The sequence below is a fragment of the Natrix helvetica genome (genome assembly GCF_964273705.1).
Source record: "Natrix helvetica genome assembly, chromosome: 4".
Taxonomy (NCBI): domain Eukaryota; kingdom Metazoa; phylum Chordata; class Lepidosauria; order Squamata; family Natricidae; genus Natrix; species Natrix helvetica.
The window spans coordinates 8,888,095-8,905,284 of record NC_138550.1 but is presented as its reverse complement, the minus strand read 5'-3'; the positions used below and the strand labels follow the sequence as shown (position 1 = coordinate 8,905,284).

Genomic DNA, 17,190 nt, shown 5'->3' with positions numbered 1-17,190 from the left:
GAATGGCCACATTCTGCCATATGGGTTGTGTTGTTGCTTGTGCATTGCAGATTAAATTTGTCCAAAATTTCACTCCATCTGAGCTGGTCAGGCAGGCTGCAAAAGAGAGACTTGCTTGGGTTCACTTACTTCAGTGCGGAGAATGTAAATCCTTTCAAACCGTCCTTGTTTCTGAAATTAAAAAAGACACATATTTGGGGTATGAGTAACCAAGAACAACCTTACTGTGGAGGCAATTTCCACAGTAGCCTTTACAGCTTATTTCCTCGCAGGCTTCCAATCAGTCCAGCTTAGGATAATACGTCTGCATTTCCTGGGGTTTTATGATAGGTTATAGCTTTTCAAGAATACATGTAATGCAAACAGGAGGACGAAAAAAAAACATTCCAAATGACATTAGCAGCTTCAGCCAGTTTTAGCAAAAGCCCAGCTTTGGGGAGGGAAAAGTTTGTTTTGATTTCTCATTTCAACATTTGCTAAAGAGTTCCAACATTCTGCCAGCAGGTGTCTCTAATCGGCAGCAATTCACCTTGAGATTGCATCGAACTAATAAATCCCATGCTTAGACAGACTACAGAAGGCAGCTTCCTCTGAGATGTTTTTAACACATTAGTATACTAGCCACCAATTATGAGAGCTGGAAATATGCTTCAAATACAGATTTCCTCTTTAAAGGCCACTTTTTCCTGATGGACAAAAGGTAATTCAATTTTCTATCTAATTAATTTTGGAGGCAGGCTGAGCCAACAGTTTAAAGGGAAAATTTCATTGAAGATATTGTTTATACGGTAAGTGAGTGTTGTCCTTTAAAAAAGGGCCATTGCTCAACCTCAATAATTATTCTGCCAATTTACCAGGGTAAGAATACATATGTAAATACAAATCAGATTAACAGAACAGAGCTGGAAGAGACCTTGGAGGTCTTCTAGTCCAACCCACTGCTCAAGCAGGAGAGAGATCTTATACCATTCCATACAGATGGTTGTCCAGTCTCTTCTTAAAAACCTCCAATGATGAAGCATCCACAGCTTCTGAAGGCAAGCCGTTCCACTCATTGTTCTCACTGTCAGGATATTTCTCCTTATTTCTAGGTTCTTGTCCTCCCCTCAGGTGCTTTGGAGAATAGCTTGACTCCCTCTTCTTTGTGGCAACCCCTGAGATATTGGAACATCGCTATCATGTCACCCCTAGTCCATTGAAAAATACATTCCTGCAACTGTTCTCATGTTTTAGCCTCCAGTCCCCTAATTATCTTTGTTGCTCTTGTCTGCACTCTTTCTGGAGTCTCAACATCATTTTTATATTGTGGCGATCAAAACTGGATGCAATATTCCAAGTGGGGGTCTTACTAAGGCTTTATAAAGAGGTACTAATACCTCATGTGATCTTGATTCTATCCCTCTGTTAACTGTAACCTAGGATTGCATTGGCATTTTTTAAATATAGTTTTTTTTTCAAATTTTTATAAATGTATCAAATCAACGCATGAACAGTGTGGCAACTGGGTGCCATATATTCTAATACAAATAAAACTAATAAAGTTAATCATAGTTATTACAGTCAGTCAACTTATTTATTTATAGTAATAATACATGGTTATACAATAATACAATAGCAGAGTTGGAAGGGACCTTGGAGGTCTTCTAGTCCAACCCCCTGCCTAGGCAGGAAACTCTATACCGTTTCAGACAAATGGCTATATATTAGGCTACAATCTATCATTGTTCAATTGTTCCACATTTTACCTTATTATTAATTCCATTTTATTATACAAAAATGTATACACTAATATTCCCCCTTCTCTTATTTCAATCACTTATTCTAGCTTCTAATCATGTCACCCTTTATTAAAAGACTTTTCCTTTCTTTCCCATCTAACTTCTAATCATGCCACCTACTTAGAGAGAGAAAAAACAATAAGAAAAGAGGGAGAAAAGGAGAAGCAAATTGTAACAGCAACAAAAAAGAAAATTCATCCATCCATCCTCTCTTGCCTGCTCCAATACTTTTAATTGCTAAATTGTATTGGCACCTTTAGCGGCTGCAGCACAACTGCTGGCTCATAATGAAATGATTGTCCAATAGAACTCTCTCGCAGTTACTGCTATTGAGTCAGGTATCACCTATTCTATACCTGTGCATTTGGCTTTTCTTGCTTGAATGTCTTTGAATGCCTAAATCAGGGGTGTCAAACTTGCAGCCCAAAGGCCAGATGCTAGCCACGCCCACCCCCGTTTTAGCGAAGAGGGGAAAAGTCACATCACCTGACGGCAACGTGATGACACAAGTTCGACACCCCTGGCCTAAACCATTGAATTTCAATTTGGAAGCTCCAATTACTGTATTTTTCAGAATATAACACGCACCCCCCCCCAAAAAAGAGGGTGAAAATCTGGGTGCATCTTATACACCGAATACAGCATTTTTGGCCTACCGAAACCCCGTCCTCTTTGCAAAAATGGACGTGAAGAGGCTTGAGAGGCTTGCAAAGTGCTCCTGGGGGCTGAGGAGGGCAGAAATGAGCAACAAATGGGCCGTTTTAACCCCCCCTAGCCCCCAGAAACACATTTTAAGCCTCCCAAAGCCTCTACACGCCGCCAACCCCCTTTTTTTTGCAAAAATGGGTCATTTTTGCGGAAAATGGGGCATTTTTTGCTCATTTATGTGTGTGTGTGTGTGTCCCCTGGCACCCTACAAGCCTCCCAAAGCTGTGCATGCCCCCTCCTCTTTTTTTTGGCAAAAAATGAGGCATGCAGAGGGTTTGGGAAGCCTACAGAGTGCTAAAACTTTTTTCTTATTTACCTCTTCAAAATCCTGGTGCGTCTTATACTCCGGTACATCTTATAGTCGGAAAAATAGGGTACTTAAAAGTTACTTGAATATGTTCATGCAGTGTGCAATTTGGCCCTTCTTGTAGATTTGCCTGCTAGAAGCATGAATAATCTGATAGGGACCACCATCTCCCCCATTGTGTAATATTAACAGCAGTTTTCATAATTAATTAAATAAGTCTTTTATGTGACAAACATTAAAATCTGGAAAGGAATTTCTAAACAAAAAGCCGTCTTGGGCCCCCTCTGTGTACAAAAATGATGCTAATTTATTATTATATATACAGATATAATGTATAATATAAACAAAAGGAACATGGATTTGGGAAAGGTCTCAAAAAACAAACACAACTGTGTTTAGGGAACAACGAAACCTCTGTCTAAAACGAAAGGGATTTAACTCTCCTTATGAATGAGAAGGGGGAAAGAAGTTATGTACTCCAGATTGTTCTCATTTTAATATAGATTGGCACTGGTTCCAGTCATGTACCCTCTAAGATAAACTGCTAGCAACCTTAGTGGCTGTCGGCTTCTGGTATATCCTTCTAAACTTGAACCCAGCTGTGATGCGCAGCGAGACACATTTCTGCACAAACCAGTTTAAATGGTCGAGATGGGAACCTGTCCTGTTGATGTTGCTGAATTTCAACTCCAATTTAATTTCATTGGCCTTGATGGTTGGGGATGTTAGCAGCAACATCTGCTCAGCCACAGATAGCTTGTGGAGTACAGTACTGTAAGGGGAATAGCCTTTAAACTGTAAACCCAGATGTCGCTCAGTAAGACTTACATTTCTTCCAGCAGGCATGTTACAATGTGAGAAATGTGGGAGGAATAAACCTGTCAAAAGGTTTTTGCTGATATTGTCAGTGAGCATCAAAAAAAAAAAAAAAAACACCAACCCTGGAGGTATTTTTATTCTGTATCTCTCAAGCCAAGGCACTTTGAATTTGTAGTCCTATTAAGAGATTAAGAATATCTAAGAATAGACTAAATTCTTTCCAAGGACAGTGGAATTGAAAGCAAAGTTCATTACATATACTGTAGAAGCCCCGAGCAAATAATAATTTATCAGGCTATAATTTGCTGTTAAACCCATCGCCATTTCCCATTTCCCAAAGAGCCTGTCAAATTTTATTTGTTTTATTTATATTCCATTCCCACCGAACAGTTTGAGATCTGGGTTTTAAACAATCAAAATCCCCATATTTGTTATAATATTCATTACAATACTATTAATAATATAACTATATATCAATACAATTACAATAGTACGTATAAACGGGGTATAAAGAAAACCTTTATAAGATGTTCTACAGATGGCATCTGCCCCCAGCACGGCTCTCCAAAATGTTTAAAAATCTGGCCCCAAATTGTTGGAAGTGTAAAAAAAACACCAGGCACTTTTTATTATATGTGGTGGATGTGCAATGAAGCAAAAAAATATTGGAAAATGATTCAATCATGGTTAGAACAAATGGTGGGAGACCAAATTTTGTTTAAAGCAGAAATATTTCTCCTAGGTATAATACCGGAGGGGTTTAAGAAAGATACACTTTATCTAATTATACATGTACTAACTGCGGTGCACATAACTTATGCGCAGTATTGGAAGAAAGAAAAAAGAAAAAGAAAAAAGAGCTAGATATAATCAGAAAAGTGTTGGCCTGTGAGGAAGTAGATAGGCTCACTCTTGAAAATAAAGGGGAATCAGAATATTTTGAAGTCTGGAACAGATTTTATGATTGGTATAAGACGAGGTGACAAGACTGGAACAAGCTGTATATATTGTGATTGGACAGAAAGATAGACAATGTACTAAAGTAGGCTAATAGTTAATGGCTGAGTCTAGTTGTATCTAATGTGAATGTATGGTCACTTCAACTTCGCTGTACTACATTGTTTTAAATGTAAAAGTAATAGAAATCTATTTAAAAAATACAATTACAATAGTACATAACATCATCATCAAATTCTCTCCACATTAACATTTCCTCTGTCTGTCTGTCTGTCTGTCTGTCTGTCTGTCTGTCTGTCTGTCTGTCTGTCTGTCTGTCTGTCTGTCTGTCTGTCTGTCTATCTATCTATCTATCTATCTATCTATCTATCTATCTATCTATCTATCTATCATCTATCTCATTTCTAATTTCTGTTTCTATTGTCTAACCATTGGTAAAATACCTCCCATGTCAAGAAATATTCAGTTTCTTCTTTATCCTTAATAATGAGTGTGAATCTGTCCATTTCTGCGCATTCTAATATTTTCTTAATTATATTCTCATCTGGTGGTATTTCATCATTTTTCCATTGATGCACAAATAGTGCATTTCCCCGAAAATAAGACAGGGTCTTATTTTCTTTTGACCCCCCTCCCTGAAATAAGTGCTTGGCCTTATTTTCGGGGAGGTCTTATTATTTTTGAGGTACATGAGGTGTTGAGCATGGTCACCTCACAGCTGCTGCTGTGCTGCAATATTTTTGGGGAGGGCTTATTTTTTGGGGAGGGGGGCTTATTTTAGCACATGGGCTCAAAAGCCCGATTGGGCTTATTATCCGGGGAGGTCTTATTTTCCGGGAAACAAAGTACAATTCTAGCTGCAGTTAATATATGTAAGACCAGATACATAGTCTTTTTGTCATATTTTTTCCAGTAGAATGACCAACAAAAATATCTCAGGTTTCAAATCAAGTTATTTTGGGGCTGTTGACACCCCCTCTCAGGTCTTCTTCTCCAACCTAGCATTTTCCAGGTTGGGAATTGCTCTTCCACCCCATCTGGGGAACTCATTTTCTGCTGAGTTTATTTTAAGTGTAGAATCAAGACGAAAAGTTTCACTCCACGGTCAATCACTAAGTTAACAAACATTGCTTTGTCTGTAACTGCCTATAGATAGAAGACTTTATATTTCAAGGAATTCCCAACAGCTGGAAAATTAAGAGCGAAGCTGAAATCATGGCTTAGCCTTGCAATGCTTTGAATCAGCAAAATAACAATTCTGGCTTGCTAAATCGAGGAAGGAATCTGTACCTTAAGGGGACCCACTCATCTTTTAAAATCCTGCGAAAACCCAGTTTCTTCTTACTGAAAGCCATGCAGTGATATCCTCAGCCATTAAGAGAAGTTCAAGTTAATTTGCCAGCAGTTTCTTCGCAAGCATGAAATTCTCAGTTCGCAAACTGTGAAAAAGGCAGAATGGCTCATGTAAAGCACACTCTTAAAGAAAATGAATCTGAAATTGGCCTATGAGCCACATACCGGTAACCTACAACCCTGTCAAATAGGCATTAGAATCATATGGAGAGAAAGAAATGACATATGGCCATTTTTCACACTGACGAGCATCCCCCATGGCCCTATAATCAAAATTCAGACAGTTGACAAGTGGCTCATACTTATGACGGTCGCACTGTCCCAAGGTCGCGTGATCACGTTTAGAAATCCTCTGGCGAGCAAAGTCAATGGGGAAGCCAGATTCACTTAGCAACTGCGTTATTAACTTTACAACTGCGACGGTTCCCTTAACAATGGTGGCAAGGAAAGTGGCAAAATGGAGCAAAGCTCACTTAACAAGTGTCTTACTTGGCCACTTGAAATGTTGGGCTCGATTGTGACCTTAAGTCAGGACTACCTGTAAATACGATTTGCGATTTTCACCCTACAAATGACTTAAAGAGATATTTCGAAAGCACCTCCAGTTCCTTGCTCTTCTTTTCATTGACCCTGGCTGTACCGCTTATGACCGTGATGGCTAGCCGTCACTCATAATACAATGCATGTGCAACCCCTGTGCTCCCCCGCCCCCACGCATGTACATGGGACCCCGCCAAGTGCTCCCCCCACCCCCATTTAATTTAATTTAATTTAATTTAATTTAATTTAATGCTTCTAGACCGCCCCCTCTCCCGAAAGGGACTCGGGGCGGTGTACAGTTCATACAAAATATAACAAGATACAATAAAATTAAATATGTACAGTTGACAGTTGACATGGAGGAGGTTAAAATGCCGTTAAAAGAACTGTACAAAGCAGATATAAAATAAATTCAAACCCCTAAAAACAAATACAGTAAATTAAAAAACCCCTAAAATAACCAGATATAGTACGTTTGCCAGGAGGGACAGTTGAATTATGCCAGGCCTGCTAATCGGAACAGGTGAGTCTTCAGTTTTTGCCGGAAGGAGCGGAGGTCAGAAGTGGTTCTAATGTCGGGGGGGAGGTCATTCCAGAGGGTTGGGCCCATCACAGAGAAGGCCCTACTCCTCGGTGTCGCCCGCCGGCATTGTCCAGTGGATGGCACCAGGAGAAGTCCCTCCCTGTGTGAGCGTATTGGCCGCAGGGATGTATGTGGGAGGATGCGATCCCGCAAGTAACTAGGTCCCGTGCCATGGAGCGCTTTAAAGATGGTAATCAGCACCTTGAAACGCACCCGGAAAACCACAGGTAGCCAATGCAGCTCGCGCAGGAGAGGTGTTACGTGGGAGTACCTCGTACTCCCCATCACAGCCCGCGCGGCTGCATTCTGAACTAACTGCAGTCTCCGGGCGCATCCCAAGGGCAGCCCCATGTAGAGAGCGTTGCAGTAATCCAGGCGGGACGTCACCAGCGCATGAGTGACCGTGCGTAGGGCATCCCGGTCCAGTAGGGGGCGCAATTGGCGCACCAGGCGAACCTGGTGGAACGCCCCCCTTGCCACGGCCACCACATGGTCATCCATTGACAGCCGGGCATCAAGGAGGACGCCCAAATTGCGCGCCCGTTCCACAGGGGGCAATTGCTCGCCCCCTATGGCCAGCGATGGAAGCCATGCATGCACACACACCCCGCATCCTATTTTGGGTCTACTAGGCCCCCCTCCAATCTCCCGGGGCCAAAAACAGGCGGCGAGGGGGCTGCGCCACAACCCGCACACGCGACCCCCACCTCCCGCACATGTACACGCAAACCCCGCAACCCCCCCCAACATACATACGTGTCTCTCGCATGCCCCCCCCCCCACGCATGCGCAGCAGAGACCCCAAAATCGGCTGGCTAATGGGAGGCGCGGGTGAATGCGTGGTGGAGCTGAGCTGGGCGACAGCTCGCATGCCCGCAGACAGGGCTCTGCGTGCCACCTGCGGCATGCCTGCTATAGGTTCGCCATCACGGGCCGATGACATGAAGCTTTAAAAAAAGCGGGATTTTACAACTCTAAAATTGTATATCTCTTAAGTTATCGGATGATTACCCAGCTCCATGCTTCTTTATTTCATTTAGGACAGTTGTTTCCTCTCCCAAGAGTATCATTATGCCAGATGTTGACGGAGGACAAGGAGCACATTTATAACAAACACCCATGGACCAAGCAAGTAAAAAGATACAGGAAAAAGCTATATCCCCGTGGTCACAAGCTAACAGGACCAGCAGGGATCCTGTCTAAATTTAGCCATACTGGAGGAGAGTTGGGGGTCGAAAGAAACTTGCAAAAGACTCGCTAACTTTCCTTACTCAAAGGATGCCCGGACAAGTATACGAGTACAATCTGCAGCTGCTGGATAGGCACATGTCTGATTGCAGAAAGCTATATTTGCCTCCAGTGACTTCGACGTGCCAAGGAGATCTACCCGTTTTGTGTCTAGCCACAGACCAAAACTAATTGCTCTTGTGCTGTGAATGTGGGTGCACTAATCTTCTCTCCACACCCCCATTGTGAGTGAAGGCAAGAGGTCTCCACACCACTTTGTAAGGGCTAAATGTCACCAATTAGCTTTTCCATTCCTCCCCCTAAATGTGCCTTGTTGTAAACCTTTCAAAAAAAATTCTCATTTAGAGAGTGACTGTCTCAGAGCTCCTCCGGTGAGGCTTAATCGCTAGAGTAGAGAACAAGCATCACACGCAGCAGCAAAAATTACAAGCGTTAGGAGAGGAGATGTAACTTTAGAGAAACGATTATCGAAGTAAAATGTAACTTTTCTTATAAGAAAGATGTCATTGCAGTTATTTTTCAGGAAAAGGCAGCTCTAAGCGTGTCCTTTTCTGCACTCGTTGCAAGCATTTTCATTCTGTTCCGATTAGGGGAGAGGGAATGGGAAATCCACAATAAATGTCCATGTCAAAAGCCCTGTGTTAAGAGAGGACTTTCTGCTGGGTTTTGGTACTGTTCCCATGTCTTCAAAAACATTTCAGAGATTAAGTTTTAGCTGCCAGAACTCTTTTTACCGTAATTAATAGCGACTTGTTCTGCAGCTAAAGAAAGTCGGCAACAGCGTTTAAATTTCCTAAATAAATAAGCACAAACTAAGCAAGTCTAAAGTTATATTGTTAGAACGCTTTCAAGATCGGGCAAGGGCTCCTTGCGCTCAGCGGAAGAGGTGCAAATTAAAAACAATGTCAGACAGAGTTCGTCAACCATCTCAATAAATAACACGAAAGTCAACTGTTGACATTTTGGATTTACAATGTGGACATTCAAACTGTGTGGATGCATAAAGAGTCAGCAAGACTCCCGGGCCTAGTAGCAGACTCATCATCAGCCATTCCAGGTTGGAAAAGTATTGCTAGTACCTTTACAGACGGGAGGCATACATAGAGGGACACCAGATGGCTCAGTGGCTAAGATGCCGAGCTTGTCGATCAGAAAGGTCAGCAGTTCGGCAGTTCGAATACCTAGCGCCACCTAACGGAGTGAGCTCCCGTTATTTGTCCCAGCTTCTGGCAACCTAGCAGTTCGAAAGGACATAAAAAATGCAAGTAGAAAAAATAGGAACCACCTTTGGTAGGAAGGTAACAGCATTCCGTGCGCCTTCGGCATTTAGTCATGCCGGCCACATGACCAGTGACGTCTTCGGATAGCGCTGGCTCTTCGGCTTTGAAACGGAGATGAGCACCGCCCCCTTGAATTGGGAACGTCTAGCATATATGTGCCAAGAGAACCTTTACCTTTACCTTACACACATGACATTGTTTACAAACTTCCCCAAATTAAGAAACTTCAAATAAGAGCTGCCTTTTGCTTTCCAATAGTCATTGCAACCTTCTTAGCTCTTTACATTTGCAACAAAATGATTGTGACATAAAATATATCCAATTCCTTCCTGTCGAGCTTTTAACGTTCCTATATAAACATTTCTGACAAAACAAACCATCGATTGCAAGGACCAGGAAACAATCAGTCAAGAGTGATTTGCCAAATCTGTCTAAATATGCTGCCAGCTCCGCTGGCCACTGGCGGGCCACAACACTAAACGACAAATGCATTGAATAAAGATACCGAGGCGGCCCTGACAGAGGTCAGGAACCAGGAATGGGAACAAGATCAACCATCCGACACAAAGCAAGCTGCAGTCTTGGTTACGTGCAAAGCTTCTCCGCTTTTGAAGGAACTGTGTTTATCCTGTGTGAGACTTGCCTAGACTGAACCCTCTAAATATGTAAGGCATAATTCCCAGCTATAATGGCCCGTGGCTGCACAAAATTCTTACACACTAGCTTCCTTCCTGCTGATTTTAAATCTTTGCCATACTTGGTTTTTATTTTTTTTATTTTTATTTTAATGTTAATGGATTTCAGAGTCTTCAGATCGAAAGAGAACTATTTTAATAGTTAAAATAAAACCCGAGAAATGAAAAAATATTAAATAAACCAAAGAATATGGTATGTCATGAGACACGGCTCCAAACAGATGTGGAAACCGACAGAGAAAATAATCCTCTCGCTATGCTTGTGATGAAATATAAGAAATATATCCGTTTTGGGAGAAAACCACCATGGATGTTGAAAAGTGTAATTGGTTTGGGAGGAGTGGTCATTTTAGTTCCTGGATTGGGTTGTTGTTATTTATTGTTTAGCTTGTTTGTCTGAATTGGTGGCTCCTTGGTCAATCACTTTCGGGGGAGGCAGTGGCTCAGTGGCTAAGACGCTAAGTTTGTCGATCAGAAAGGTTGCCAGTTCGGCGGTTCGAATCCCTAGCCTTGCGTAACCGAGTGAGCTCCCTTTACTTGTCCCAGCCAACCTAGCAGTTCAAAAGTACGTAAAAATGCAAACAGAAAAATAGGAACCACCTTTGGTGGGAAGGTAACAGTGTTCCGTGCGCCTTCGGCGTTTAGTCATGCTGGCCACGTGACTACGGAGACGTCTTCGGACAGTACTGGCTCTTCGGCTTTGAAACAGAGATGAGCACCGCCCCCTAGAGTATGGAATGACTAGCATGTACGTGCGAGGGGAACCTTTACCTTTACCTGATCGATCACTACCAATACTGACAGGGCAAGCCACTGCTATATAAAATGAGAGCAAATCCCACTCCCTGCTAGCACTGATGATGTTACTTAGTTTGGTAATGAAACGTCTGTAAGAGAACACCCCAATTCAGAGAGCGCCAAGAACTCCACAGTTCAACCCCGAGCTATAAATATCCTCTTCTATCAGTACTATTTATTACACCCGTATCCCGGCCTCCTTTCTTTAAAGAATTCAGGGTAGCTAATATGTAATAATACGGGATCGCATCTCACCGCACACATCCCTGCGACCAATCCGTTCTCACAGGGAGGGACTCCTTCGGATGCCGTCCACTAAACAGTGTCAACGGGCGGCGCCCAGGAGCAGAGCCTTCTCTGTGATGGGCCCAACCCTCTGGAATGACCTCCCCCCCCCCCCCGATATTAGAACTATTACCGACCTCCGCTCCTTCCGACAGAAGCTTAAGACCCACCTGTTCCAATTAGCTGGCTTAGCCGATTTATAGTCCCATTTTTAACCTCCTGGCAAACATCTTATTGGGTAGTTTTTAAGGGTAATTTTAATGTTTATTTGTATTTTAATTCAAATATTGTACAGTGCACATCCTACCTCCTCCGTTTACCTATTTGTATATTTAAGTATATCTATATTTTGTATTCATACTGTTTTTTAATATGACTGTACACCGCCCCGAGTCCTGTTTAGGAATGGGAGCGGTTTTATAAATTAAAATTTATTATTATTATTATTATTATTATTATTATTATTATTATTATTATTATTATTATTATTATTATTATTATTATTATTATTATTATTATGTGTCTCTTACCGCCTTTATCCTCACAACAGCCTTGTCAGGTTGATTAGGATGAACAAAGTAAAGTTTATTTATTCTTGGCTGTGAACAGATCTGAACCAACCTCAAGCCTCAAACATCACTACGCTGTGCTGTTACTCAACCTCTTTCTTCTAAGTTATAGGATTCTCACGTAGGGGTGTATTTCTCCGAGGTAACATAACCCCTTTTATTTTTGCAAATTTTATATCTGAGATGCTGAGGTTAATGAAGGGATTCATAACATGGATTAGGATGTTAAGTAACCATCTGTGACATGTGAATAGGGGGGGGTCTGTTTCTACATCAACATTTTAATTTCTGAATTAAGTGAGCAGCTATATTTAGGAATACATACTTTGGAAACAGCACTCCCGACAGCATACTTACTACGTTATTACTTTCATATCAAAATGTATCTGTCTACAATCATATATCTTCAATTAAGCCTGGAAGCAACGAATTTTACCATTTCATTAAGCAAAAGGTGTGCACATTTTAAAATGAGAAACTTAAAAGTGGCTGTAAAAAATTACTTTGATGCTGGTTTTTTTTTCTTGTTTTTTTTCCCTCTAGATATTGAGGACAATTTTAAAAAGGACAGTTCAAGAGAAAAGCCCTCATGAAAAAGAAGCCCTAGGCAGCTTGGAAAATTTTACTGCCCGTGGAAAGCAAAATGACAGCTTCTGTTCTCATCTCACATTCAGAAATGAACTAGGACCGGGAGAAGAAATGAAATTCAACTTTGATAATGACACAGTGTCCTCAGGGCAGCCGTGCAGCATATTGTCCTCCAATGAAGTAGTATAGACAGAAACAGGAGAAATTTCCCCAAAGATTCTACTTTTCAGGATATCCCCAAAACTACCACCATACCACTCAACCTAATGGTAAAGGTGATCTTGCGAAATCTGATCGAAAAGAATGCAAATGATAATGAAATCTAAACCTGCCGGCTACAGGTTTGGTTACTTTCTTCCCTTTACAGGTTACTTGTCCCAGTTTCTGGCAGCCTTCGAAAGGACATAAAAAAGTGCAAGTAGAAAAATAGGGACCACTTTGGTGGGAAGGTAACAGCGTTCCTTCCATGTGCCTTCGGCGTTGAGACATGCCAGCCACATGACCACGGAGACGTCTTCGGATAGTGCTGGCTCTTTGGCTTTGAAACGGAGATGAGCACCGCCTCCTAGAGTCGGGAACAACTAACACATATGTGCAAGGGGAGCATTTACCTTTTACCTTTAATCTAGCTCAGTTGCCTTTTGGAAAAAAGCACCTTTGAGACATCATGCTCAGCTATTCTGCCCCATGAGCAGGCTTCCCAATTCGAAGAGAGTCGGGCAGCTGGAATCCAGCTTCAACAGAGACAATAAATCAAACATACAAGCAATGCTCTTTTGCCACAATCCAATCCTCCAGTGCCACACAGGCATAAAAAAAAAAAAAAAGCCGATGTCAGAAAAAGGGGATTTGGAAGAATTAGGCTCAAGCCCAGATCCTCACAAGCGACAAAAACAAAGAAATCCCACTGACAACATTAACATCCCAGGTAACCAATGTTTACTGGCTTTGCTGCCTCAATGGGAAAGTACACAGTGAATGGGACTCGCTGATAAGACCACCGCCCTATTACACACACCACAATCTCCTCAGCCCTAAAGGTCACAACCTTTACCCTCACATCAATCACATAAGAGAGACAGGGCTCCTTCCCTGAAAACCTTTTGTCATTATTTGCTAAGGCACTTCAGTAATTGAGAAAGCACACAAGAGACAATTCAGTGCCGATGTTCTCCCGTGAAACACACCGGGATGCCAAATTACTCGTGAGAAAAAGAAAACCTACTGTTTATGTTGTAAACCCGAAGAGTTAACCCGCGGAGATAAACACGATCGCATGGATAACGCATATCGATTTACTTTGCCTAACGTGACAGGCCAAATCTTTGGAAAGAGCGCAGAGCCAGTTACAAATTAATGTCTACATTCAAAAAGAGTATTGATGTGACAATCGGGACACTGGGATTTCAGTAAGAGTTATGCAGTCAGTAACCAACTGTATAATATGCCTAGGAACTTTGTGTAGGAGGAACTACTTTTCAAAAGACGTAAAGATTCAAGCAACCTGAATTATCTGTGAGTGGTTGTTCCTATTGTGTAAATCATATTTAAATTTTAAAAAGGAGTGGGAATGAAATAATACGATGTTTACATCGTGCCTTTTCACATTTTCCTTAAGTGCTTCAATAGCTGTAGATGTTTGCATCTGTTTATTTTTGGTTGTTTAGATTTGTAATATTGCAATTCTTAATAAAATTTATTAACAATCTGGCAATTCATGCAAGCCTATTCTTATAGAAGAGCTTCTTCTTCTCTCTTTCTCTCGGTCTCCCTCATTTTTATTTTACTTTACTTGAAATGTACTTTATGTACTTTTATTACCTGCTCAATCCACTAAATGTCCATACTTGTGGGATGGAGAGAGGGAGGGAGGGAGGAATAGATAGATAGATAGACAGACAGAACACACACAGAGAGAGAGAGAGAGAGAGAGAGAGAGAGAGAGAGAGAGAGAGAGAGAGAGAGAGAGAGAGAGAGAGAGAGAGAGAGAGAGAGAGAGAGAGAGAGATGGATAGATGCATAGAGAGAGAGATGGAGGGATGGATGGACGGACGGAGAGAGATGATAAATGACAGATAATGACAGATAGAAAGATAGAAAGATAGATAGATGATAGATAGATAGATAGATAGATAGATAGATAGATAGATAGATGGATGCAAGGATGGATGGATAGATAATACATAGATAGAGAGAGAGATGGATAGATGCATAGAGAGAGAGATGGAGGGATGGATGGACGGACGGAGAGAGATGATAAATGACAGATAATGACAGATAGAAAGATAGAAAGATAGATAGATGATAGATAGATAGATAGATAGATAGATAGATAGATAGATAGATAGATAGATAGATGGATGCAAGGATGGATGGATAGATAATACATAGATAGAGAGAGAGATGGATAGATAGATGGATGGATGGATGGATGGATAGATAGATGGATGGAGAGAGAGAGAGAGAGGATAGATATATAGATGACACAGAGAGAGAGAGAGAGAGAGTAGACAGACAGACAGACAGACACTGGTGTTTGGATCCAGCTGGAACCCCAACAAGGAGTCTTTTTCCCACAAACCCTACATGCTGTAAATTTATACTAGACCACCAAGACACTCTCTCTCTCTCTCTCTCTCTCTCTCTCTCTCTCTGTGTGTGTGTGTGTGTGTGTGTATGTGTGTGTAGCCACTTGTGATGTTTCCAATTCAAAATATAAATTCCTTGCAAAATGAATCAAATTACAGACATCAAAAATTGGCCGATATCAAATTTAATTCCAAGCCAAGCATCTTAAGCACGAAGATTCATCCTTGCTCGGCACAAGCAAGGAAATTCCAATGAAGTAGCTCATGACTGCAAGACTAGTCAACTGCTGAGATTTTCATTCCAGCTATCACTTCATAGGCGATAGATAGTCAACTTGAAAAGAACATTCTGCAGAAGAAATGAAAACCATACTTTTAGCACGTCCAGGTTCACCCCCCAAAAAAAGGGGGGGGGGGGTAAAACTGGATGGAAAGAAGATAACCAGTTTTTGCTGGATCCATTTATATCTCCGAAGAATAAACGAGGGGCCTGGGTGGTCTGCGTAACGTCCAGGAATAGATGAATTGGCACCCTCGCAAAGAAAATCTTTCACACACACACACACACACACATACACACACACAGAGTTGCTTTCTGATCCTCAAAAGAGTAAAACAGGTTGCACTAAATGCCGGGTGATGCTTCTCCTATACAAATGACCCAATGTTTTGTGTAGCCACAGCATTAGTTTATCTTGAACAAAGATCTCATTTCTGTCTTCAAACAGCAAACCATCAGGGGGACTGAAGGGAAAAAAAATGTCAGACATTACAACGCACGTATAACTTAATAAAGCGGCGATGGAAATGAAATTTAAAAGGTAATCTAGAAACCAGACTTTCCACTGCTATTAAGCTGGGTAGTTTAAAGTCAACAGTCTGGTCTCTATTTTTGTGAAAGGGCTGGCAGGAACTAAAATCTTGCTGCTGCTGCTGCTGCTGCTTCTTTCCTGCTGAAAAAACACAAACTTCACAGCAGTCCCTGGAAGGCTGATAAAATGGTTGTTAAGCCCTTTCCCGCTGTCACAGGACTAATCCCCCTACTTTACAAACAATGCAACACAAACCTGGATTCCGGAACCACAAACCTCGCTTTTGCCCCAAGTTTCAGCACAATCAGAGGTTTTATATACACACAACATCTGAATGAGCCAAAAGTATCATTCATTCATTCATTCATTCATACGTACATAAATATGTACGTACGTACGTACGTACGTACATACATACATACATACATACATACATACATACATACATACATACAAGGCTACAGTTGGAATACTGCATTCAGTTTTGGTTGCCACGATGTAGAAAAGATGTGGAGACTCTAGAAAGAGTGCAGAGAAGAGGAACAAAGATAATTAGGGGACTGGAGGCTAAAACATATGAAGAACGGTTGCAGGAATCGGGTATGTCTAGTTTAATGAAAACAACGACTAGGGGAGACAGGATAGCAGTGTTCTAATATCTCAGGGGTTGCCATAAAGAAGAGGGAGTCAAACTGTTCTCCAAGGCACCTGAGGGTAGAACAAGAAGCAATGGGTGGAAACTAATCAAGGAGAGAAGCAACTTAGAACTGAGGAGAAATTTCATGACAGTGAAAACAATTAACCAGTGCAACAGCTTGCCTCCAGAAGTTGTGAATGCCCCAACACTGGAAGTCTTTAAGAAGATGTTGGATAGCCATTTGTCTGAAATGGTATAGGGTTTCCTGCCTAGGCAGGGGGTTGGGCTAGAAGACCTCCAAGGTCCCTTCCAACTCTGCTATTGTATTATAACACCAGCCTGAAGACGGCGAGTGGGACCTTGCCAAAACGTTGCCAAGACAATCTCAACCTTACACGGGAAAAGACCCGAATACAACAAGACCAGCATACCTACACCCATGAAAATCTACGAAAATGTGTGTGTGGTGTGTGTGTGTGTGTGTCCAACTCACAAAGTTCCTTTGTTCTGACATATATACAAGCATCTTTTTGTACGATGTCTTACCTTATATTTCTAAAAAGCAATGGAAACTACAGTAGTTTGCTTGCATATCACAAAGCTTTGGTATAACTTTGTTCTTGACATGGTATCAACCAAGGTGGA

At 41.6% G+C, this 17,190-nt stretch overlaps 1 protein-coding gene across 1 annotated transcript in view; it reads right to left on the bottom strand.

Moving 5' to 3' along the window:
- TMEM135 (transmembrane protein 135) overlaps positions 1-17,190 on the bottom strand; it is a 172,329-nt gene that overhangs the window by 23,244 nt on the left and 131,895 nt on the right. The window contains exon 7 of the mRNA XM_081950357.1: positions 130-171. Within this exon, the coding sequence (XP_081806483.1) occupies positions 130-171 (42 nt within the window). The remainder of the gene's footprint in view (positions 1-129; positions 172-17,190) is intronic.